This window comes from Lactuca virosa, chromosome 2, assembly GCF_052849685.1.
Source record: "Lactuca virosa cultivar CGN04683 chromosome 2, Lactuca_virosa_CGN04683_v6, whole genome shotgun sequence".
Taxonomy (NCBI): Eukaryota; Viridiplantae; Streptophyta; class Magnoliopsida; order Asterales; family Asteraceae; genus Lactuca; species Lactuca virosa.
Genome location: NC_136427.1, coordinates 257,883,876 through 257,910,042, shown reverse-complemented (window position 1 = coordinate 257,910,042; position 26,167 = coordinate 257,883,876). Strand labels below are relative to the sequence as shown.

The 26,167-nt window shown below is 37.2% G+C and overlaps 2 protein-coding genes across 5 annotated transcripts; one reads left to right on the top strand and one right to left on the bottom strand.

Annotated features, from left to right (window-relative positions):
- The first annotated feature begins 10,084 nt into the window (after positions 1 to 10,084).
- On the top strand, positions 10,085 to 13,784 carry LOC145160864 (uncharacterized). 4 transcript variants are annotated; one of them, XM_079080226.1, is made up of 9 exons: positions 10,085 to 10,416; positions 10,583 to 10,649; positions 10,751 to 11,852; positions 11,938 to 12,056; positions 12,132 to 12,551; positions 12,622 to 12,919; positions 13,012 to 13,180; positions 13,267 to 13,369; positions 13,443 to 13,784. In XM_079080226.1, the coding sequence occupies exons 3-9, from the start codon at positions 10,764 to 10,766 to the stop codon at positions 13,558 to 13,560; spliced, it is 2,316 nt and encodes a 771-aa protein (XP_078936352.1). In that variant the 5' UTR covers positions 10,085 to 10,416; positions 10,583 to 10,649; positions 10,751 to 10,763; the 3' UTR covers positions 13,561 to 13,784. The 4 variants fall into 4 exon arrangements, with proteins under 4 accessions (XP_078936352.1, XP_078936354.1, XP_078936350.1 ...); XM_079080228.1 differs by lacking the exon at positions 10,583 to 10,649; XM_079080224.1 differs by having other exon boundaries at positions 10,583 to 11,852.
- A 4,130-nt stretch (positions 13,785 to 17,914) lies between these two features.
- Positions 17,915 to 24,574, bottom strand: LOC145160861 (uncharacterized). The gene is made up of 7 exons (XM_079080222.1): positions 24,298 to 24,574; positions 23,207 to 23,404; positions 22,965 to 23,087; positions 22,809 to 22,846; positions 21,323 to 22,728; positions 18,506 to 20,460; positions 17,915 to 18,412 (listed from the first exon to the last, which is right to left on the bottom strand). Exons 1-7 carry the CDS (start codon positions 24,430 to 24,432, stop codon positions 18,227 to 18,229), a joined length of 4,041 nt encoding a protein of 1,346 aa, XP_078936348.1. The 5' UTR covers positions 24,433 to 24,574; the 3' UTR covers positions 17,915 to 18,226.
- Positions 24,575 to 26,167: the final 1,593 nt, after the last annotated feature.

Here is a 26,167-nt window from a genome sequence, read left to right as displayed (position 1 = left end):
ATAATAAGGGAGAGGATAGTGATACTTCATTTCGAATCTAAAAGTTTAGATTGAAGTATTAATTAGAATTAGTCATGTACATATATGATTACCATGTTGGAATGTTTCAACATGGGAATTCTATATATAGAAATATTACAGCAAAAGACTGGTCAAATATCATGTCTTTATGTAAGACATTATGAATCGTATCGCATATGCTTCGGGTATAGGATCGATTGCATGTGCTATAATATTCACGTGTTCTAATTTTCCTAATGCCTAGGGCATTAAGAGGACTAGAACCAGATATGATTAAAGTTATTAAACAACTGTCAAGGACGATCTAAGATTCGCTAAGGATTGATCGCTTGTAGTTGGAAGTATAGTAATGGATGGACTGTATTGACATTATTATGAATAGAAAGGATTCTATTAATAATGAGTTGTCATATGGTATATATGGAAATGTTTCCATAATGGGAGATGGATATAAAGAATCTATGTGTAGATTAGTAACTATAATGCAAGAAGGATGTTCAAAGGAATGTACTTTGGATTTGAGACTTCGCTTCCCTGGAATTGTTTGTTATCAATCTCCAGTGGAAAGTTTTGTAATATCGTTGGCAAAGTCTCTGTGACTTTAGTACCCCGACATTACAAAAGATACATTGCATGATAGTTTGGAATCTAACACATTCTTATAGTGGCAAGAATTAGGTATTCTTACACTAAGTAATAAGGATTTGGAATTGTGAAATGAGCATCATTGAAATGTTTTCACAAAGTAAGGACCATATATAAACATAGTGTGCATGCTTGGAGCATGGGATAACTATTGTTTTAATTCAAGTATTAAGTTGATTAATCGAAACATTATACAATGAATAATGTGTAATCAATATGGTGATTAAATAAAAGGTGTTTATTTATATTCAAAAGTTTTGAGAACATATTGAATTCGATTATTCTTGTGTTTCACTTGGCATGTTTTGACTTCCCGAATAATAAGATTATTTAAACTATCCACAGTCGATCATACTTTGGAAGTAGGTATTGAGGAAAGACTGTCATGAATCCGTCTGTAGATTGTCTAAAGTGTTTAGACATGGCAAAGTTTGCTGCAATGTTCATGAGTACTCCTGTAATAAGATTTGAGTAGTGGATTAAACCCACGCTCATCTGAATCACTTCATGGATTTCATCACGAGTGATTGTGAGACGATAATATCTTATATTCTTGAAACGGAGACATATAGTTGCAGTTTACAAGTCGGTTGCACATTGATGATATGTAAACGCACCAGTAACTTGGTGTTATAAAACATATTTTTGTGTGTGATTTGATGAGTAAATAGAGCAAGCATATGAGTCGAAGTTTATCCGTTCCTTTTACCCTAAGAGGGATAAAAGCGATATCTGTGGGCCCCTCGATGATTTAGTAATGACAACCATAAGCACTTGGCCAAGCCTGGACTGTTTTGATTTGTTCAATTAGTCAGTCGTCATAAATCGGAAATCGGGAAACAATACATGAACATAGAGAATGATTATAATCCATGTTTCTGTTCATACGATATATTGTAGAATAGAGGAATATATGATCCCTTATCTAAAGGACGCGTCAGAGTTCGACAGCGGCTTTTAAGAGCTACAATTGCTAGTCGGGTTTTGAAGTCGTACTTGCAGTTATAGTTATTAGACTTATCCAAGTGGGAGACTGTTGGATTAGGTGTCTAAGCCCATAACTATAATTGGTATGTACTTGACCCGAGAGTAGCATGATCCTTTTGGGTTGCATTCACCAAGGCAATTTGATAGGATGGATATTTGAGAAAGAGGTTATTTGTGATTTATTAATATATTATAAGTAAATATATTAATTGAGAAATCATATTATTTAATTAATATTGATCAAGAATTAGTTTAGAATTAATTTAGTGATCAAAAAAGACTAATTAAATTAACGGGGACTGATTATGTAAATCAGTGATGCATATGGTTTGGGATATTGATCCATGATGGACTAAGTTTATGTGAGAGTCCATGAAGAGTTAGTAGCTTTGGTTTCCTGGAAGGAGGCAACGAATGTCATCAGCAAGTCAGATGACTCTGATTAGGGTGAAGCGAGTAGTGAAGAATTTTATGATGAGAGCTGCACTTATCGTCAAACATTATGAAGAAAGCAGATCAAATGGAGTCCGAAGAGCTCAGTTTAATGGAGGCAATTCAGCGAGGAGATCTACCACAGAGAACAAAAACTTAGGTAACTGTTTTAACTATGGAACTCTTGACCATTTTGCCAGGGACTGTAAAGAGAAGAGAGAAGCTCAAAGCTCAGAGAGTTATGAAGTCTTGTACAAGAAGCTATTGGTACATATGAAGAAGGAGAATATCTCTCTACCAAAAGCCTTCATTGCAAAGCAACAGGATCGTGAGGAATAGGTGGAAGAAGAGGAAACATCTGAAGATGAGGGGATAAATGTTAACGGTCTTATGGCTCTTATCAAAGACTCATATGCTGGTGATCTCAACATGTGTAACGTTGATACCTCTCATGTTGTCCAAGAATCGAGTCAGAATCTAAAACATACTTGGTTTCTTGACAGTGGGTGCTCTAGACACATGACTAGTCTCAAGTCCCTCTTAATAGATTTTGTGGAGAAATATGGTCTGATTGTGGTTTTTGGTAACAATAGTGAAGGAGCTATCATGGGAGTTGGAATATTTTAGTGCATAGCGTTCAAGTTGAAGAATGTGTTCTATGTCAATGGCCTGAAAAGCAATCTTATCTCCATCAGTCAACTTTGTGACGCTGGTTACAAAGTTTTCTTTGATTGCAGTGAAAGGAAGGTTATTGATTCAAAGAACAATATTGTGCTCACTACACTCAGGGACAACAACATTTATATGCTTTGATTTTACTAGTGTTAGACAATGCTACTTTATGACTTTAACATTATGCTTCGTTGCCTTAAATTTCTGAAATCAGCTGCTAAGATTTTAGTTTACGTTTGCTTCATTTTTTATTTTTATTTTACCAAAGAAGTATACATTGTGCATTTTGCTACTAACATTGCCAATGTATGTTCTTTTCTCTCACCATCTATATCTCATGATCTTCCGTCTTCATCTCAACATTGATCTTAACTAATTTTGTTTCTCTAGAAAAGTTTAGTGTGTCATTCCTTTGGTGCAACATCTTCTGAGTAGAGCTATTTAAAGATGGCTCTGCATATTTTCTTCATCGCCAATGGCTCTCTCCCTGGTGTTGATGCTCACACTGATTAACATAAAGCATCCTAGCAATAAGGCCAGATAGGAGAGAACTCTATCAGAATGTGTTCTTCTAGGCACATATATCTTCCTTCTTGGACAACCTATCTCTGTTAAAATAGGATAAAGTGAAGCTAAGTAACATAACACGTCTAATTTCCAAAGATGATGTCACTACTACACCGATTTCCATCTGAAATCCAAAGACCTCTTCAACAAGACAGTGCTCCTCATCGCTTCTATCACAGATAACAATGTATGAAACCTTCGAGTTTTGTTTTGGTGACTCTCATAACTCGAAGGTTACAAATATTGGATCCTTTTAACTCGTTGGTTACAAAGACTGGTTCATGCTTTTCTCTTGTTCTTGGTGAACATGAAGCTTGGAATCAATTTGTAATACTTTAACGATTAAAGGCATTTTCTTTCTTTGGTTACTATGAATTGTGTTTTAGTTTGATATATTTGATCTTGTTTGCTAATTCTTTTTATAGACGGTGTTGAGTGACAGATTTCTCGGAAAAAGTAAGTTCATTTATGGTCATTCAATTCAAGAGATTTGATGAATCGAATCTTTATCTTGTTTTTGAAAAAAGTTGCACATATATCGCTTTTATAATATTTCCTTGTTTGACTAACTCTTTTGTTTTTACTCTTATACTATTTATTATTTTGTCTTGTACCATTTTAAATGAATTAACGATGAACTTTAAAGTTCTAGACTGCAACTCAGCTCTATGATATAGAATTGAACCACTTCATGTTGATGAGCTGACACCATTTATGATTCACGCTGATTCCACCTCATCATGACTGAAACACTCTGTTCTCTCCCTAATTTCTTCTCAATAAAACTTTACGATTCACTGTGATATACCACACACTGACAAAAGTTTGAAACGTTGTGTCGATGGTTAGTCTATGTACCATAGACTATCACATGCACCAACCCCTTCTTGCCCTTACATTCTTCTTTAAAGCTGTATGATTCAACGTAATGTATTATACACTGATGTGAGCCATAAAAACCTATGTTGAGGGTTAAGCTAAAAACACCATAGCTTATCACATGCACCAATCCATTCTCAACATATATTCTTCTTTAGAATTTTATGAGTCAACGTATGAAGCCAGACGTTGATGATAATTCGAAAAATATATGTCGATGGGTATATCATTGTTCGTGATGTATTACATGCACCTACCCATTCTTTCCAACAATTCTTCTATTAAATGAGTTAATGATTCACTGTATAAGCCATGCACTGATAAAACTTTGACACTTTATGTTGATGGGTACATTTCATATCCGAATGTATTATCATTCAATTCTTCCTCTTTTTCTTTTAATAGAAGTGATTAATGAGTAGGCGTATGAAACCACACGCTGATGAAATCTCGCAATACTATGTCATTGAATGGTAGTTTAAACCCATCCTATCAGGAGACATCACAAACTCATAGGATTACTAGATGCGACTCTGATTCGCTGATTGCTTCCACTGATGTCTATTGTTGATGATGCTATGTCTCACTGATGTAACTCCCTTATCTAAACGGTAACTTTTGGATGACGATTAAAAGATTTATCAATATGTTGGGTTATGATATTTTTATGGCGTAGATCTTTTCAATCATGATTACGTAAAAGGGAAGAAAATTTACAGATAAATTGAGACAATTCTCTCCTAGGTCACTTTCACAATTCATTCAAGCAACTGGTTTTCTCTCTTGAAAAAGGGTTTCTCAATCATCGTCGTCCTCAAGTTCTCATCATGTCAAAGGTTTTGTACAAGTTTGCTCCTAACACCAATGTCGTCAAAGGCCCTCATGCCCCTAATTCTCCCATTGTCATTCAAGCAAACAATGTGGCATTTTCTGATGTTATCCCGAAACAGTTCATGAACTCAGGAATCAAAGACTTCATCAACTATGTCAAAAGCTGCCCTATTCGATATGCCTTCTGCGACTTTCCAGAGCCATTCTAACCAAAGCAAGTATGTGAGTTCTATTATTAATGCTTTGTTGACTCTAGTGCTCAAACCATTACCAGAACCATTGGAGATGGTCAATCTAGAGCTACTATTGATGTGGAATCTTTTCGAATTTCTCTTCGTCTTCCTCCATTAGAAAACTATTCTGAAATTCATTCTGAACAAATATGCAAGTCCATTCGTGAAACATTAGGGTATTACTTTTTTCTTCAGGACACCTCTCGTTATCCATCCAAATACAATCTCCATCAGTGTTTTGGTGTAGGGTGGAAGTACCTATCAGGGGTAATTGGTAAATGTCTTGGACACAAAACTGGGAGCTTAGATCAATTGAATCTATTTAAGCAAATATCTCTATATTCCATGGTGTGCAACAAAAGACTAGATTTTGCTCAACTCTTTATTGATCAGTTGATTGATTGTATCACTGGGAACAAGAAGCCAACATATGTTCCTTATCCTCGTTGGCTTGGACTGATTTTGGCTCATAACGAAGAAGGTTATAACGTTAATCATGGGATCATCATTCCAATTCCTGGCCTTTCCTTAAAGATCATCAATGCTGCTTCTTCTGATGGTAATAAGCATATTACCCAGAGAATGGCAAATTGGATTGCAAATCCCTACACTGTTGAATCCTCTGACTCTGGTGCGGTTCCGGTCCCAACGTTCATCCCTATCCATAATCATGCACTATAATATTATTGGTAACATTCTATACAGCCAACAAATTTTTTTGACCAATTATGCAAATCAGATAAGTAACCCACCCTGAACGAAAGAAATAATTATATCGAGTCAGTTAGTTAAAAGTTGTTGGTATTTACCAATATAAATTACAGTGTGCAAGTGAAAACCGCATTTAGAACCCAAGAAGTACTTGTTTTATCAACTAAATAGACAATCAATATATCTTTAAAACTTATTTGGTATAAAGTTACCTCTTCTGCCAAACTGAAGAATTTTGTAACATCCCAAATTTCAAGCTCAAAAATTTCATTTTTCATTAAGTAATTCACAACATAGTCTACCAAAACATTTCCCATGCCATGTCATTTGTAAAAAGAAACATAACAATGTGTCTGAAAATCATATTGTCAAAAGTAAAATAAATCAGAGTACATTCCCAGAAAACTCCATGCGGAAACCATGTGTGTGTGTGATGCACTGCTACATTGTCGGCTCCTTCCCCTTAGACGAAGAGGTACCTGAAACCAAAACTAAAACTGTAAGCACAAAGCTTAGTGAGTTCCCCCATCATACCACATACCATACAGTCACATAGCATACATACTGTCGGACAATTCTGGGGCGCCCGTCCTACCCATGTCAAGCCATTCTGGGGTGCTGACCTACCCATGTCAAGCCATTATGGGGTGCTGACCTACCCATGTCGGGCAATTCTGTGGTGCCGACCTACCCTCCGGTCTTTCAACCAATCACGGGGACTATTTCACCCCCTACCGCTAACACATAATATAATATCTCAATCATGCTGTCAGACATATCTGGGGTGTCCGACCTACCCGTTGGTCCAAACGACCAATTCGGGGACTAGTCCCCTCCTACTGATACTATCTCACATAACAAAGCAACTAGCATACCTCCATACCAAGCAATCTAGCATACTCACATATCCAACTATAACAGACCAGACAATTATCACAAAGATAATCATCCCAGCTAACAATCACTAGTGGGCCGCCCTTGGTGCCTTAGACCCACTCCTACTGGAAGGTAACTCACCTCGATGTCGTGTAGTGTCTGAACTGTCCTCGACGTCAAGCTCGACTCTCCTCGACTCCTCAATCCCTACACGACAACCCTCAAGTCATCAAACAGAACATACAACCCTAACCAGGGTCAATACCAAAACCAGGCAAAGTCAACATTGGTCAAAGTCAACATCCAGTTGACCTGACTCGCCGAGTTGTTCTACCAACTCTTCGAGTCCATGCCCCACTAACCCGATCCAACCCCGACTTCAATCGTCGATTCTAGCAAGAACTCGAAGGGTTCTCCTTTATCCAACCCATCGGGACCCTCTTCATCCGACTCGCCGAGTTCTTCCTTGAACTCGGTGAGCTCATCTCACTCATAAGAATGTGTCCGGTCTACGACTCACCGAGTTGTATGAACAACTCGTCGAGTCCATCTTCAAAGATTGGGAGATTGCCTTGGACTCGTCGAGCCTGCTCATACACTCGTCGAGTCCCATGATTCCCAGGTCCCTTTTCGTGTCTAAACATCCACGGGACTTCCTCCCTAACATCTGGTCCATCCACAGAAAGGATTTGGCGGTCAATACACCTCGACTCGCCGAGTCCCAAGAACAACTCGTCGAGTCCATCCTTGACCAACACTATACAATCGATTTAAATGGGTCTTAACACACCAAAACCATAGATCTGGCCCCCCTAATGTCCATTTCATACGTAAGCTCCAAACTTGGAGCACATGCATGGGGGCTTTGGCTCTAAAAGCCATAAAAGGTGCTCTACAAGGTGCATGGGGCTCTCATGGCCATAAAGTTGGCACCTTTATGCCATGAGACCCTTCCAATGACTCAGATTTGAAGTCAAGACCTCATATAACACTCCACAAATCCGAATATGGCTTGGAAAGCCCTAAATGTGCCCAAAACCCAAGTCCAAAGATGAATAAACACATAGAAGACCAAGACAGGGGCATTTTACCTTGATTGAGCTGAAAATGGAACTAGATCCCTGAATCTCTAAGCCCCAACTCGAACTCTCAAGCTTCTTTCTTCTTCTCCAAGCTACACAAACCACCAAATGTACCAAAATGGCCTTAGAACACACAAAAACGGCTAGGGTTTCGTTACACAGCTTTCTGGGAGTGATAAGGGTGACGGAGGCTGAGATAAGGTGTTTAAATAGGGTGCAAACCCTCAGATTTAGGGTTTCACTCAACCAACACCTACTCGCCGAGTCAGTATCCCGACTCGTCGAGTAGGTCACTTAAACTGTCCGCGGATCTCGACTTTACTCGACGAGTCGGGCCTCCAACTCGTCGAGTCCCATAGAAAAACACAAGAAATGCTTGAATTAACTACGTACCAGGAATCGGGTGTTACAAATTTTTTGGAATCATTAGGACCATAGATGGATGAATGTAAGGCTATTATTACAGCTGCAAAGCATGGTAACTCATCCATCTACATATATAAGAATATATTATAAACACAAAAATTTAACTGGAAATTGTAAACAACAGCTAGAAGTTAGAAATTTCAGTCCACTGAAATCAATGTATTGTCCAATACTCCGGTGCAATGTTTTTCTCCATTTTGATCACCATCTACCCTTTTCAAATTAGACCAACGTAACACACAAACCTTAAATCAAACGAACACAATTTCAGGCGAGAACCCAAATTCTGGTAGCAGAAAAAACAAATCAATATGAATATATCCCTCAATCAAAGAAAAAAGATTAATCATGGCAAGTTGTTAAAAATATCAAAAACCCTTTCAAAGTTATGATCATCGTTATTACCCATAACTGGAAATTCGAAATATCACAACTTATCAGATAATCGACTGCACCCGATGCTCAATAATCGAAGTTGGGATTTTTTTCACAAATCGAAAACATCATCGCCTCAATGCCAAAAAAAAAAAAAATCAGAACCCAGAAGAAGGAAGATTAGGGCAAACCATTCCAAATTCGTCGACCCAGCTGACCCCCAATCTCTCCTTCAACAACTCGTTGTAGCAGGCTTTGGAGAGAACGTTCCATCACCACGACTATATGCTAATCGGAGGCGAGGCTTCAAAAAGGCAAATATATATATATATATATATATATATATATATATATATATATATATATATATATATATATATATATATATAAACATCTTCAAAGCAGGACCAAAAAAATAATAAAAAGTGAACCAATAACAACATGGATCATGGTGGAAGACAGGTTTTTTTTTGAAGGAACACTGTTGTGGGTCGATGGCAACCTTCCCCAAAGAGAAGCCCTATGAATAGAGAAAACAATAGATAGAAGATGATAAGTCGTAAGGTAGTCGATGGAAGAATAAGGAGGTGGATAATGGGTATGGAAAAAATTAAAAAGGCGCAGATGAGGCTGCGGGGAAAGTTTTTGGTGGTAAAAGGCGATTGGAAGTTGATGCGGTGACCCGAATACCCAAGATCAGTCGCAAAGGGAAAGATAAAGGTGGACAGATCTTGAAAAAAAAAAATTAAACCAATAAGAACCTTTTACTGTTCCTAAGAAAACAAAGTTTTAATCTATTATATAATTGATCTTGGATTTTGGCTATTATTCAACAATACATAAATTTATTACATGAGATAGTGGCCGTATATGGCTATGTGCTATAATGTTTTTCTAAACGAAAATGTAAACAAAATTGAGTTCCATAAAGCAACTCTATGTACTTAAACAACAATAACATATTTTTTTACTGTGAAGACAAGAAAAATATCTAAAATACATACTGATTTTACGTTTAAATTCATATGAATCTGCAAGTAAACTAAATAATATAAGTGATCAAAATCAAAACAATACATTTTTTCACTTAGGTTGGAACAAAAATATAAAGTCACACTTTTCCCATATAAAAACGTGCCGATCTTTTTTAGATTATATTCAGTTAAATTTTTTGACACAATATTAAATTTAAAGTTATTTAAATATTTTGATGGATTAATAGATTTTAAATGGTAAATGTCAATTAAACGTTGAACTGTAATTTAAAAAAAATGGTAAAAGAAAAGCTAGGAAATAGGGAGGAAAAAAGGGTAAACACATTTTAAGGAGGAGCCTTTAAAGGCTGAACCTTTGTTCTTAGATATTTGATACAGACGACAGAGGACAGACGTGTCAATTCTTTCTCTATGGCATAGAAATCGCGCCCAACAAACAACAATTGAAATAATTCTTTTACCATCTATCAAACCGATTTCAACCCTCCGTCTTCCGCATTTCCTATGTTATGTAAATCAACAACACACAAATCCATACACTTTCTCCATTACTTTTCGTTTTCGTTTTCCATCTGCCACAACTTCATCTTCCTCGCTTTCTTTTTCTTTTGCTTTTATAACAACAAAGATTTCGTAGGGTTTTGTATTTTCCAATGTATTGAAACAGGAAACACTGCTTCAGAGGTACGTTTGTTTTCCTTACGGTTTTGATAATTGATATTCTTCTACGGTGAATTCGTTTTCATTGTCTTCGTTTTTTCCTCCATTAATTGCGATGGATCTCGATTCGATTTGTTTTATGTTCCTGTTGAATCGTATCCTTGATGATACAAATTTTGGTTTTCATCAGGTAATATTGATTATATCGCACGGCAATGTTTTCCGTAAATTGAACGAGTCTTCTATCTCAATTTAGGGTCAGGTTCCTATCAAATAAGTTTGATTTTGCTTAGAAAAATGGTCAAATTTGTGTTTGGTTGGTGAATTGAGGTGGTGAGTGTTAGTTTTTGGGGTGTAGGGTTAGTGAGAAGATGACCGATGTTCAACAGCAATTTCCACAGAAGCCTGAGACCGCTGTTACTACCACTACCGATGCCTGTTTGGATTTCGAAAGAAGATTTGAGGAATTAATGAGGGGGCAATTGGATGATTGTATGTCATTTGCATCATGCAGCTCCCCGCGTGGTGAGGATGACGACGAGACTGAGATTGGTGGTGATCAGCTCATGAGAAGGAGGAGGAGGTCGGATCTCGAAGGTGATGATCTGGCAGAATCATCAGCTGCCAGAAGACGTCACTCGCGGATTTTAAGCAGATGGGCTGCCAGGCAAGCACAGGAGATGATTGCCACAACAGAGAGGAGAAACCGTGAGTCTGAGTTAATGGCACTTGCTGGTTTGCATACTGTTTCCATGTTGGATTCGTCATTCTTGAGGGAGTCTCAGTCTCAGTCTCCTTCTCCTACGTCCAGAGGGAATGCCGAGAGACCGAGAACACGTGCGTCTTCCATCTTACAGATGTGGAGAGAGTTGGAAGATGAACATGTGTTGAACCGTGCACGTGAAAGGGTAAGAGTGAGACTCAGACATCAGAGGAGTGTTGACTCGAACACAAATGTTTCAAGCACCACAGAAGGCAGGGGGAGTGAACATCAAGGTAGTGAGAACGAGTATGGAAGTTGGTCACACGATCAAATGGAAGCACAGAACGAGAGTCAAGACAATGAGGTGTCTAGCCGGGAACAAACTCCTGATATAGGTGAGGTGGAAAGGGAGAGGGTGAGGCACATTGTTCAGGGGTGGAGGGAGAGTGGTGTGAGTGTAACAGATAGGGGTAGTAGTAGTAGTCCAAGAGCAGAATGGCTTGGGGAAACAGAGCGTGAAAGAGTGAGGATTGTGAGGGAGTGGGTACAAATGACTAGTCAGCAGAGGGGATCTCGTAGGGAGGAGCAAGGTGGTGAAGGGCAGCCGGAGCATATACGAAGGGATATGTTGAGGTTGCGTGGTAGACAAGCTCTACTTGATTTACTTATGAGGGTTGAAAGAGAACGCCAGAGGGAACTTGAGGGTTTGATTGAGTATCGTGCGGTTTCTGATTTTGCACATCGGAACCGCATTCAGGTCAGTTCCTTCTCAATCTCATTCAAAAGTCAAAATCCCATATATATATATAACTTTATAACTAGATTATGTTTATTTTTTGTAGTCGTTACTGAGAGGCAGATTTTTGCGAAACGAAAGACCTGTAGAGGATGAGAGACCATCTTCAGTTGCAGCAAGTGAGATGGTTCAGTTGAGACAACGAAACACAGTCTCTGGTTTGAGGTATATATTATATTTGTATAAGATGAGATGTTATTAGTGATTGTCAGTTGCTGATGTGGCGCCCTGTTGGAGCAGGGAAGGGTTTAGGTCCAGATCAGAGAACAGTTCTTCACAGGAGATCACGGAACATGAAGACCAAGAACAATCAGAAATCTGGGTGGAGGAAAGCGAGATTCATCAGGTGACGGTGAGTGATCGAACCGGAAGTTTGGAGAGCATTGCAGCTGTTGAGAGCACAAATGAAGAAGTGGATATTGATGAAGGAGAGGAGTGGCGAGACCAGGTTGTTGAAGATGAGAGAGGAGAGTGGCAGGAGGAGACTTCAGTTATTACTGATGGAGATGGTGCACATGAGGTTGAGAATTGGTCAGAAGGACCTTCTGATCCACCAAGAATGCCACATTCTGGTAGTGTTAGGCGACCCAATAGGTTTCACTTTCACCCACCAGAGGATGATAACGTGTACAGCATGGAACTCAGGGAACTTTTAAGCAGGTACTAAACAGTAAATAGGGTTGTGTTGTTTTTATCATTGGATTAACTGATTTTTTGTTGTTTATTGTAGGAGAAGTGTTTCTAATCTTCTTCGTAGTGGTTTCCGTGAGAGTTTGGACCAGTTGATACAATCGTATGTGAGCAGACAAGGTCAAGGTCAAAGTCGTGCACCCATCGATTGGGATCTTCACCGGAATATACCTACCCCAGCTTCACCAGAGGGTGAGCAGGAACAACAACAGCACAGGGACAGAGACGGACAGGTTTTAGCATCTCCTCCTCCTGTCCCCCCACCACAACCAATCTGGCATCATTTGCCTTATTCCAGTTGGTCACGTCACAGCATGCATCAGCATCGCTCTGAACTCGTAAGTTAAGCTGTTGTCATATTAATATATTATGTACTAAGTTGATATAGAACCATTAATTTGTGGAATTAAGCTTGATGTTAATGGAGCAGGAGTGGGAGATGATTAATGATTTGAGGGCAGATATGGCGAGGCTGCAACAGGGGATGACCCACATGCAGAGGATGCTCGAGGCTTGCATGGACATGCAACTTGAGCTTCAACGCTCTGTCAGACAGGAAGTTTCGGCTGCTTTGAATCGGTCGGAGAGCGGTGCTCAAGGTACATGTCAGCACCAGAGGTTAATAAACATTGTAAAGTTAACTGCTGATTAATAATATCATGGAGTTTTATCATAATTGCTGCAGGTATTGATGCGGAAACATCAGAAGATGGATCAAAATGGGTTCAAGTCAGAAAAGGAACCTGTTGTGTTTGTTGTGATAGCCAGATTGATTCTTTGTTGTACAGGTATATATCTGGTAATTACTTTTACATGTTAAAAACATATTATATAATTGTAATTACTTTTATATTGTTGCAGATGTGGGCACATGTGTACTTGTTCAAAGTGTGCAAATGAGCTGATTCGTGGAGGGGGGAAATGTCCATTGTGCAGGGCACCCATTGTTGAGGTCATCCGAGCTTACTCCATACTGTAGTAGTGTAAACAGAGACAACAAACTCAAACTGACCCAAACAAATTCTTTGTGTTCTCTCATCGCTGGAGATTAGATAACTGAGAGTGCTTCATTTTTGCCTCACTACTGTTGTTGTACTGAATGATTATTGTGCACTCGTTGTATAATTGGAATAACATGTATGTGGCTCTTTTTCATTCCTTCATTGCTGCGTGCGTAATAAAGTTAAAAGTTACATAGTAAAATCTTCTTTTTTCCTTACAATTTCAACCAAACAGTAGGAATATGGAATGGAGTTTGTGTTTTTTTTTTAAATGGAAGTATTAAACTAGGATTAAAGGAAGGGATTAGGGTTTGCATATTTCCCAGTTTCTTCTGTATTATCAACTTTGTTCGTTTCCTTTCATTTGGGCTTCTAGCCTTCTGATTTCAGCCTGTAGATTCATTCATGACACATATGAGTCTTTGATTGTTGTATCTTTTATTACAAGTATTACTTTCATTTCATCTGTGACTGTAAGCGGTTTTCTAAGTAGTCTTTATTACAAGTCGAGTAATTTTGTTTTCAAGAATCTTATCTTGTTGACTGCAATTTGGAATTTTTTGTTTTACAGCTAAGCACCACCATGTTGGTTTGATTCTTCAGATATGGTTGGTTTGATGTATCTTGTTGTACATTATCTTCAGCCCACCCCTCTGCTCTGCACATGATATCAACATACTCTAAACGTCAAGACTGTTGTGTCTTGTATATACGTTGTAATTGAAATGGTATTGGATTAACACTTAACACTATGGATGGGCAACGGAATGACCACAGGCAATAGCCTCATTAGGATTAGCTAATTACTTACAACTGATGTGAAATCCATGCGAAAGACGAAACTGAAACATCTCTAGCTATCATCACCTCATCTCCTTCAACACCATGAGGAGAGGAGAGACAAAACCAAAACCACAACCACAACCGCCACCACATCAAAGAGGAACCCAATACTTAGCCTTTTTCAACGGACCCACCCCTCTCCTTGGACATGGTTTTATTCTTAACAACATATATTAATAATAAAATAAAATATGTATATTAATAAATACACATAAAATTATAAGAAACTTACAAATCTAGCATAATACTTTAATGACTTTTTAAAAAATAGCCAAAAATCCAGTATTCAGAAAATAGTCATTGAAATCGTAGGTGGCTAAGCTCACCTGCAATTTCCTACCTTCTAACTATGATTTCCTCTTTCTTAGGTTGTGATTTGGCCCCAATTTTGGCCCATGGCCCAAATACTAAGGTGTAGGTATAAGATTTTTTTTGTTTTATATTTTTTCCTGAAATCACAAATGATTAAGGGCATCTGCGATTTCCTCTCATCTGACTGTGATTTCCTCATGAAATTTGGGTTTTTTTTTCTTTTTTTTTGTCCCGATGGTAAGAATAGGACTAAAAAATGATTTTTTTTCATGTCCCAATAATAATAAAAACGATTCTAAAAGTCACATATGGTAAAAAATATATCAAAAATTAGAAGATTTGGCCGAAAAGAAACACAGGTACAAGTACCTGATGCACAAGTTGTATATCAGCGACTTGTACATTCACAGATGACCTTCTACCTGAGATTTCCTCTAAATGGACAACCTAACTGCGATTTTCTCTCACAATAATATCAAAGTGTGAAAATGAGAGGTGTTTCCAAAATTTGAGGTTTTTATATTTCTTGAACACTGGCCGAAATTGGGGTCAAATCCCAGCCCAAGAATAGGAAATCACAACTAAAGAGTACGAAATCACAGTTGTGGCTAATCACATGTAATTTCAATGGTTATTTTTGGAAAAACACTAATATTTAGCCTTTTTTTAAAAAGAAATTAAAAGATTTGACTATATTTGTATTTCTCTGAAATTACAATTAAAAACATAATTATTATACTGTGAGACTACCATGGCATGTGGATGACACATGAGTAGGGGACATATAAAGAGTATCTAGATGAAAATGTGATACATAGTGGTAGTTATTGAATAAGAACAAAAGGGTTTCTAAGTGGTATCCGGTGTTGCCCTATCTCTTTGAGGTCAATGGTTCAAGTCTCATTATGGACGTAGTTGGAATAATTTAAGAGTATTTATTAAAAAAAAAACTATTGAACAAGAAAAAATAAATTTAAAGATACTCCTCCTCTGAGTGAAAAGAACAAATAAGTCGATGACTTTAAGGAATTAGGATTGACATCATGACATGTCATAACTCATAATGTCATTTACTTTTGGGTAATTGGGTTTCCCTCTTATTTAGAGAATGGCCCAAAAAGGAAGAAAACCAAAAACGAAAACGAATGGGAGGCCCATGTCCATGGAGGAAAATTTTGTCCAAAGAAAAGAATAAGGAATTAGGATTGTATACAGCGGGAAAAAAAGTAGCAGAATAATCAGTAGGAGAGTGTCACTGTGTCACTCACATCACAGCAATAGCAGCAGCAGAAAAACGAGAGATAGAAAGGAAAGGAAGCAATCTTGGTCCGATCGAGCTGAAACTCGACAGGCGTCTTGCGTTGCGACGTCCAACGGTGGAGATTGACTTGGAAGATGTGCACTACGGCCTGCCAACTTCTCAGTAGATGTTTTTTCTGAATCTCTCTTGTTGCCAAAACAATAAGTCTTCTTCTTGAGCTTTTAGCTCCTAGATTTGCATAGCAAAGAAGTTTGCTATATATATGTATGTACCCTTTCGTAATATTGGAAACCCCAAAAATAGGTTTCTCCACTCCACGTTGAAATTGTTTGTGTTTGTCTTGATTAAAATTTGATCCCTATTGTTTCACTTTCACACAAAGAAGAAAGTTTTCTCCAACAAAGCTAGGGTTGGTTTGTAATTGTTGTTCATAATAATAATCTTATCTTATCTTGTGTTATGTTGTGTTGAAGAATATGGAAGCAAATTTGAGTAGAATGATTACCTTGAATGGTTCTAACTACCATACATGGAAATGTAGAATGGAAGATCTCCTCTATATTAATCATTTACATTTACCAGTGTTTGCCATGGAGAAACCAGAAGATATGTCTGAACAACAATGGACTCTGTTTGTTACATCGCAAAGTTTGTGGGTATATATAAGGCAATGGGTGGATGATAATGTTTTGAATCACATCAGTGAAGAAAAACATGCACAAACACTTTGGAACAAACTTCAGCAGTTGTATGCTCCAAGAAAAACAGCACGAAATGACAACAAGACGTTTCTCATCAAGCAGTTGATGACCTTGAGGTATCAGGAAGCCACTCCACTGACAGCTCACCTTGAAATATTCCAAGGTATAATTAATCAGCTAGCTGGGAAGGGTATAAAGGTCGATGATGAGATTCAGGGGTTATGTTTACTTGCTACATTGCCAGACTCATGGGAGACATTTACAATGTTGTTGTTAAGTTATTCAGCGCCGAATGGTGTAGTCAACATGGATTTGGCTAAAACCAGTATCTTGAATGAAGAAATGAGGAGAAAGTCAGATGGGGGGTCGATTCTTGTTACAGAAAAAAGAGATTGCAAGAATAAGGGAAAAGCTACTGCTGAATGTTATCATTGTGGAGAAAAGGGCACATTAGGAAGTATAAGTGTAACTGTAAGGTACTTACTTACTTTCATGTTTTCCTTCTTCTTGCTACAATTCCTGAAACCTCAAATATTGGGGTCTAGTTCCACACACCTGCATTTTAGATTATTGCAATGAATTTGCTGTGCGTGTGAAAAAGGAAGGAGAATGGATAAGTTAGGTACCTTCATGTGTACCGCCTTCTCTGGTTCCGGCCCCACCACAACCAATTTAGCATCATATGCCGTATTCTAGTTGCTTGTGTGTAAGTTATCATATCTTTACTTGTAAAACAAACCATCTTATTTGTATGTTAAGCATGATGTGCTGTTGCTGTTGGCAAGTTTCTGATTTTAGCTTAATTAGAAATCTGATTTGTTTTGCTATGATAATGGCAAAAACCAAATGATCTTCAAATTCAGTCAGGTATTGAATGATTGTTACACATTGTATAATTGGAATAACGTGCGGCTCGTTTTCATTCCTTCATTGCTGCGTGCGTAATAAAGTTACATGGAAAAATCTTCTTTTCGCCTTAAATTTTCAACCAAATTGGGATGGAACTGGAATTGGTTGTTACTTGTTAAATATGCTAATGTGAGAAAAAGGAGCCAAAACTTTTAAACTAGTCTTATTGCTTTCGAATAGCAGAAAGGTAATAAAGTTGTGGACTGGAGCCAAAACTTTTATCTTTTCACATGTGGATTGCTGCTTGTGTGATTCTTACAGTTGACATGAATACAGTGTAGAATGAAGAGATTGTAAGTAATGATCTGAGAAAAATTTTCTTCATCTCTTCAGTAAATAGAGCATGTACAAATTACACAATTTGTGTTTTTACATAACATGTACTAAACTAGGATACATACATGGCCCTTGAGAAGAAAAAAAAAAAAAAAAAAAAAAAAAAACATTACCATCTAACTCGTATTTTCTTCTATCTCCTATTTGTTGTATTCATTTACCCCATGCTATTTCTTCAACAACTTAATCAACATACAATGAATAAGAAAGATAAATTTACCTGGGTAATGGTAATCAGGAGGCAATGATAAACTGATAATGGTATACGAATTATCCCTGAATTTATGAAAACCAGCTCCTTCCAGTTCCAGGCCTGTCAGCCTTTAGCTTTATCACAAGCTCTTCTCTTTCAGCTTCTACTTCTGCATATTTCAGGCTCATATGGAGGTAACGTTCTTGAAGCTCTTTCAATTCGGTCTCCAGTAAAGATACATCTCTATCATGGTCTTTATTAATTCCTTCCACATCCTGTTCAATAATAATTAATAAACAAGGTTAGAAGCCAACACTTATAACCTTAGTTGTATAAAATTCACCATAAAGAAAGAATCGCATATAGACCTCTGATGGCTTCATGCTATCTGATACAAAAGAAACAGGACTGTTAGTAGTCGAGCACTCAGTGTGTTCCAGTTTCTCTTCAAGAACTTGAGCGTTCTTCATGCATTCATCTTTTTCTTCTTGAAGACTGTTTATCTTCCATTGTAGTTGACTATTTGACCGTTTCAAACGCCCGAGCTCATTTTTCAACTCAGCATCCTGTGCAGATAATGCTTCTCTTGCAGTTAAATCACCCTGAAGCCGCATAATTTGTTCCTCTAATGCAACTTTACTACGCTTATGATCTTCCAATTCGCTAACCGCTTTCTGCATGCTACATGTTCTCTTCAACAATAAACTTTTCGCTTCCTTCAGTTCTTTATAATCCCCTGTTATCATTTGTAACGAAGCTTCAAGTCTTTCATTCTCATATTTCACATCATTCAGTTCGTTCTTCAGAGCCACCACTTCCTCCTGCAAAATTGGAATCTTCACCAATTGATCTTTAAGACTCGAGATCTCTTCTGTTAATTGTACTCTTTCGTATTCGGAACGTTTAAGGTTGCCATCCAGCTCAGCAACTGTGATTCTCACCTTTTCTTCATCAAATCTAGTATTCTCCAGTAGCTCCATCATTTTTTCAAGATTTGCTTCTAGAACTCCATGGTTCTGTCTGGAAGCAGACAGCTCAACAGTCAGCTCCTGAATCCTTGCTTCATATTCAACTTGGACAGTATGAAGCTTCTTCTCAGATGCTCTGAATTTTTCTTCCAGATTATCGTTATTTGCACGTAAGACATGCATTTCAAGCACAGCTTCTGAAGCCATTCTATCCTTTTCATCTTGAGTTGAATATATTTGTGTGCTGAGATGTGCTGTCTCTTGTTGAAGGTTATCAATTTCAACCATCTTCTCCAAGTACATTTGATTGAACAAGTTAAGCTTCTCTGTCTGCTCTTCGTTCACCAGATGTAAAGCCGCAACTTCCGAATCAAACATTTTCTCTTTTGCAGCAATCTCATTTATCATCGAGGAAAACTTACCTTCTAAATCTTGTAAGTTTTTTGATAATTTGGAGAACTTATGTTGTGATTCCTTCAGTTCTGTTTCTAGGGCAATGCAGCGATTGTATAAATCGAGTCTTTGTTGCTTTAGTTCTCGATTTGACTTTTGAAGTGCACTGGATTCTTCAATCAAATTTTCAGCAGTAGCTTGTAGCTTCGGGTTAGCTTTTTTCAGATACTCGCATTCCTCTTGAGCTTCCAACCATCTTTTCTGCATGTTTTCCAGTTTCTGTCTCATATCAACTTTGTTTGTTTCCATTTCGTCTTCTAGCCTTCTGACTTCAGCCTGTAGATTCACGACACGTGTCTCTGAATGGTCCATCTCTAAACGACTTGATTCTCTTGCATCAGTTAAGTATCTGAGTTGAGGTTCCAATCCAGATATGCGTTCTGATAAGTGTAGATTTTCTAGTTCCATTTCACCCAAGTGAAGCTCTAACTCCTTGTTACAGCTTTCAATCTCAAGTAATTTCTTTTCGAGAATCTTGTTGGCTGCAACTTGGGAATCTTTTTGAGCGCTGAGCACCACCATGTCGCTTTTTACCTTTTCTAGACATTCAGAGATGATTGTGCTGTCAGATTGCATGGTTTTCATAGCTCCCTTCAACTGAGTCTTTAATGTTTGCAGTTTAGACAATTGAGCCTCCAGGTCTCTTTGGTAGCAACTTTGGCGCTCAATCTCCTTGTCCTTCACCAAACAATCTGATTTAAGCTTTTCTATCTCACAGTTTTTTGCTGCCAATAGTTCCTTATCTACACCACCCACTCTGGATTTTAGCTCCATATTCAACTTCTCTAGCATATCACCATTGTCAGTCTCATTTTCAACATTACAAGGATTGCTTATCATTGTTTTGATCTGTTCACCACATTGTACATTATCTTCAGCATGTCCTTCTCCAGTGAATGAATCTACACATATCAAAAATATTTTGAACATTAAAACTGAAACTTGTTATTGACTTACCTGAAACCAGTCCTAAAAAAGACTAGACTGATTAGGATCGGTTCCAGTCCTTTGCCTGGACTGGTCTAAAACCGCACTGAAATCAGTCCTAAGCTGAAACCGGTTTCAGTCCTAAACTACTAAAAAAACTGAAACCGGTCTAACACCTTAGTGAAATCAATCCTAAAACCGTTTTCTCAGTTATATATATATATATATATATATATATATATATATATATATATATATATATTAGGTATTTTGTAAATTAAGGGTAGATTTTTTATTTCACAACCAACAATATTGTGGCCAAAAAAGCAACCCCTTGGTATTCAGCACTAAATATAATCAGGTTGAAGATTTAATCGATGGGATTGGTCAAAATGTATCTTTACATCCGGACACGGATTCCCAAATTATAGCAAAAAGTATATAAATATTTAACGAAATATTTGTCAATTTTTTAATTTTATTTAAACAAAAATCGTCAACAAATCCTACCTGATAACGAACATTAACCTTTGAAGGAACAAGTAGTTTGTCTACAAAAAAAAAAGACTAAATTGTATATGGAGCGACTTTTAATAAACGCTTTAGTTATGATTTTAGTTTGTAATTGTAAGTTATATAACAAGGTAATAATAATTTGTTGAAGGTTTTTTATATTGATTGTCATACTAGTTGCTAAACAATTATATAAAAATGATATGTAACTGCTATTATTTGTTTAGAAAAAACAGACTGTTTAGGACTGAAATGAAACCGGCCTATGTGCATCTCTAATTAGTCAGGTCAACTTTGCATAGAATATAATTGTAAGGTACTTACTTTCATGTTTTCCTTCTTGCTGCAGTTTCAACAATTGTTTCAGTGCAGCAACCTCATTTTCCTGATCTTCTGCTTTTGCACGGTATTTATGCAGTTCATCATCAAGATAACAAGCTTTATCCTTGAAACCCTGCATCTTGGCCTCTAGTTCCACACACTTGTTTTCTAGATCATTGCAACGAATTTGTAGGTAGCAAGCATCTATTCCATCAACCTCTCTCTTCTTCGCCTCTTCTTTCAGCTGCTGTATCTGGCATTCAAGTTCGATCATCTCCGAATCTTCAATATTGGGGGACTTGGAACCACTATCCTTACTTGATTCTTTAAGCTTAGATAGGAGTTCAAGATTTTCATCAGTAAGCTCATTACAATCACTCTCAAGCTCCCGAATCTTATCCTTCAAAGCTTGAACTTCAATGAGATCTGGTATTTCCTCTGGAACTTGAGCAGATAATTTTCCTTTTAAAATAAAATTTTCTTCATCTTTCAAGCTTAATTTCTTCGACCATTCAGACTCATAATCCAGTAGAGTTTGAGCCTTGAGAACTTGTTCATCTTTCAAGCTTAATCTCTGTTTCTCTATGGTCTCTTCCAGTTCCTGTAGAATAGAAACTAACTCAAGATTTGATTCTTGAGTTTTATTTAGTTGCAGAGATAAATTATTATTCAACTCTCTCTGAAATTTTAATTCCTCTTCCAATTCCGTCCGAATATCATCCTTCTCTTGGAGCTTTAGATTATCAGCAGCCTCTTCTTTCACTTCAGCTTCATCCAGGAGAGCTTTCAAGTAATCTATTTCATGTTTCAGTCCATCACATTCTGTCTGCAATGCAAGAACCTCCATACTTGCATTTTCAAACTTCCTTGTTTGGTCTCTTGAATCCTTTTTTGAGAAATCCAGATCAATCTTTAACTTCCTTGCATTTCTTTCCCACATTCTTGCTTCTGCCCTGAGTTCTTCAACTGTCGCCCCTTCTGATTCCGGACCAAATTCAATGGAACCAGAAGTCCGTAATGGCGATGCCGGAACGGAATGTGAAACTTTCCCAGAATCATGTCTTTGACTTAAAGTATGCTTTCCTGAGCCATAAGGAGAACGAATCGATCTAGGAGAATCATAGGCACGATATGAGCCATATTGGGTGCTATTTAAAGAGCCAACGGAATCCTGTATTCCGATTACGCCATTCGTAACTTCACTTAGATTCCTATGAGGGGAATAACTTTCCCTGCCAAAAGAATCATCCATTGAATCAAAGCTACTGCGTGACCCCCCTGTAGATAAGCTTCTATCTTGTACAACACGCTTGCTGATTTTACCATCAGATATATCTGATGTGTTATCAAGGTCATCAGAAGCATTGGTATCTTCTGTAAGAGAATCAGTGTCTACCCATCTTTCATTCCTGAAAAATATGGCATCTTTTAGAACCAATGCTAATGACTGAAAGAATAAATATCAAGATGCTCTTGTTCAGAAACAAACCTCAGACTTGTGTGTGGTGTTAGGCACCTAATTTCCACCTGCAAGAATAAACAACCTAAATTTCATCAGAAAATGTTAAATTTCAATCCATAAGAAAGGTAAGGTTTTATTAATTGTTTTTCAAAAGGAGACTGGAAGCATCTGATGATGACTAACCTGCAAGATTGTCCCATGACTACAGTTTTTTAGCGGTTCCGTGATAGAAATACAAGTTTCAGAATTCAAGTGATTTGACAAATTTACTGTAACTTCTCCAAGAATGCTAGATCTTCCTGATCCCTGAAGAAAGACATTAATCATACATTATTAGTGGAATAATCATACAACATTACAAGCACGTGGGTAAATACAAATTTGATCGAACTGAAACTTAATTAGAAACATGAAACAGATCAAACCATTGAAATGAGAAGCTTATACAGACACTGCTCAAGCCCTTTTGAAGCCTCATCATGGGGAACTGAAATGTATTCTGACAAATTCTCAGTCCATTGACAGTTTCCATTCTGTACTGATGCTCGACCTGTTTTGGCGAGAGTTTTTCCTGTTTCTACAGAGATGATAGACAGTGAAAGCTTATCCCATCCCTTGGGGACCTGAAAGTGCAAAACAAAATGAGCAATCTGCCACAGGTGTGGTTAACACAAAATGAATCTGTCACAACTGAAGTTTGAAATAGATAGGTGCTTGAAATATAACATATGCCAGCTGTCTAACATAGGCCAGCTGTTGTTAAACTCGTCATGAGGTTACATAAACTATGAAACAGATTTCAGTATATACTGTGTTCCAAAGGGCACAAGGGTATTACTAAATAAATCACTTCAAATTCTAAGTCTCTTCATGGTATCAAAGGTTAGTATTGTGGACCTAGATTTTCCCTGGACAAATTGTGTGGCCTTAATGCAATATTATCCTAATTAAGCTACATAAGCCTGAACAGTAATGCTAAAGAGATCACAAAGTACACAAGGGAGTTTTAGTGAATATTTTGTATGAATACTCAAGAACTGACTTCATTAGCTCCTCCTTGGATGAGCTTTAGTTAGATTCCTAATGGTTTAGAAATGAAGAACTTTCCCCTCTCTAAAGGAAACTCCACCTTCTAAACAGAATTTATTTCATGATATCCATTAGTAAACTTTTTGCCTCATGAATCGGGCATGGTTCTAGTCTATAATATTTAGGGCCATTCAATTTGAAACGCAGGGAAAAAATGAAACCGGACCTAATGAATTTAAAACAGAGGGAGTAGCAACAAATAAAGATAAGAGAACATCATTCCACATAATTTACTTAAAAACTCACTTATAACTCGATATATATCAGACATTCGATAGTTTTTCTTTTTTTCTAAAACCTCGCAATGATACATTACTGCGCATACTTGTCACCATAAAAACGAATAAAACAGTTGCGTACAATCCAACAGATGTACAACTTGCTGTGCGTGCGTCTTAGGTACAGAGCAAGGAGAATGGATAAGTACCTGAAGAGCTTGAAGACCGGAGAAGTTGAATTGGAGTCTTTCGCCAGACGTGAAATCAACGGAGGCGGTGGAAGAAGAGGAGGAATTACGGCGGTGCAACCTGTTCATCATCTTCTGCTTAATTATCTCTTTCATTCTCCCCAAATTGACCGAGTCTTCTGTGAGACTCTTATGTAGCAATGACTTTGGGGAGAGAGATAGATAGAGAGGGGATTAGCTGTACAAGTTGAATTTCAGTTGGAGCAGGAGTGCTGCTCCAATCAGTTTCAACACATTCGGTAACAAACCCCCCAAAGCCTTAATTTAATTACTAAATACACCATCAATTTTATCGTTTAAAATTATTTGTATATATACTTTTTTAATTTATATAAATTTAAAAATAACATTGATTATAATAAGTTTAACTGTTTAATAACAAAGTTTTCTCGTTAAATAGTTATTAATTAGTATTTAAAATCAATAACTTTAAGTGCTTAACTTTACTTTATGATTTTTTTTTATGAGAACACATCTTTCACATTTGATTTTGAAATAGTAAGCAACAAGCATATGTAAGGTGGGAAATGTTATAATCACATGTTTTTATTAGCAAAATATATAAAGTCAAATTTAAGTATGTTTTTTATACACGAGAAGTTAAAAACATCTTTTTTTTTTTGTAAGTAAAAATCAATGTTTCCGTTCATCGCGGGTCATTACTTGATATTATTAATTTCTTTTCTTTTTTAAGAAAAAGACTTTTTGTTGTCTTTAAATAAAATGTTTATTAAATATTGGAGCAGTAAAATACTCTTTGAATTATATACAAATCAAATATTGTAGCTTTAGAACCACGAGAACGTATCAATTTAATAATATTTTAAATATTTCACTTATATAAGATATACTATTTAAATGTCTAATTTAAAAGGAATCTAAAGCATGAAATGTTACTTGATGATGGAAACAAATAAAATAGGATAATCCAGCTCTAGGGGAAAACAGTTTCTAAATATAAGAAAGAAAGTGATATATTATAGCCTGTCTTGCACATGGGACTGAGAAAGTGAAGATAGTGATTTTGGCATCACAATAGACCTTATCCTATAACGTTAAGAGTTAGGACTAAGTTTTTCTTTGTAATTTTTTTAATTATCATTTAGGACTAAGTTCTTTTAAAAGAAAGAATTACCGAACGCCTTTCAAATTTGTGGTGTGATAAAACATGAGTTTGGTTACATTACCTGGAACGGTTGAACCGCAGTTACTATTGTATTTTACCACAATAAATTTAACTATTTATTGTGGTAAAATACAATAAATAGTTAAATTTATTGTATTTTACCATTAATGGTAAGGCCCATTAAGGGATTGGGCCCAATGTAGCAAATTGGGCCATTAGTGGGCCACTAGTGGGCTTGGGAAGCTCACCTAGTGTTGGGTCTTTTATACTATGGTTTGGGCCTTGGTTATGGACCGGGATGGACTAGGGGTAAAATGGTCATTTTACCCTAAAGAGAATTATTGAATTGGACTAAGTGATATTTTGGTATTGATAGCTCGGGGAGCCGAAGGATCAGCAATTCGGGAAGTTCCAGTTAGCAGCCAGAAGAGTTTTTAGCAGGACTTCAACAGTGCAAGGTGAGTCTCTTCACTGTGTGCATGGGTCTACGGCCACAATGCCGGCCTATTATGTTGTGTATAGTAGGAAGACCCGGGGGTTAGCCCAAGGTATTATTAAGATATATGTTCCGGATTATGATCCGAAGCCGGGCGAGGCCCGAGGTATGTTAGTAAGCTAGTTATACATGTTGTCTGTGTGATACTGGAATGTACCTGGTAGGGAGGTGAGTGTGGGTGAGGTCCCGCATTTCATCATTAGCTGAGT

Bases quoted from the DNA above. Each gene is read 5' to 3' on its own strand.
- LOC145160864 (XM_079080228.1), top strand. From the start codon at position 10,764: ATGACCGATGTTCAACAGCAATTTCCACAGAAGCCTGAGACCGCTGTT. The intron at 12,057-12,131 runs GTATATATTATA...CTGTTGGAGCAG, and splicing joins AACACAGTCTCTGGTTTGAG to GGAAGGGTTTAGGTCCAGAT. The intron at 12,552-12,621 runs GTACTAAACAGT...TGTTTATTGTAG, and splicing joins CTCAGGGAACTTTTAAGCAG to GAGAAGTGTTTCTAATCTTC.
- LOC145160861 (XM_079080222.1), bottom strand. From the start codon at position 24,432: ATGAAAGAGATAATTAAGCAGAAGATGATGAACAGGTTGCACCGCCGT. The intron at 23,405-24,297 runs GTACTTATCCAT...TTGCACTTTCAG, and splicing joins CCGGTCTTCAAGCTCTTCAG to GTCCCCAAGGGATGGGATAA. The intron at 22,847-22,964 runs GTTAGTCATCAT...TTATTCTTGCAG, and splicing joins GTCATGGGACAATCTTGCAG to GTGGAAATTAGGTGCCTAAC.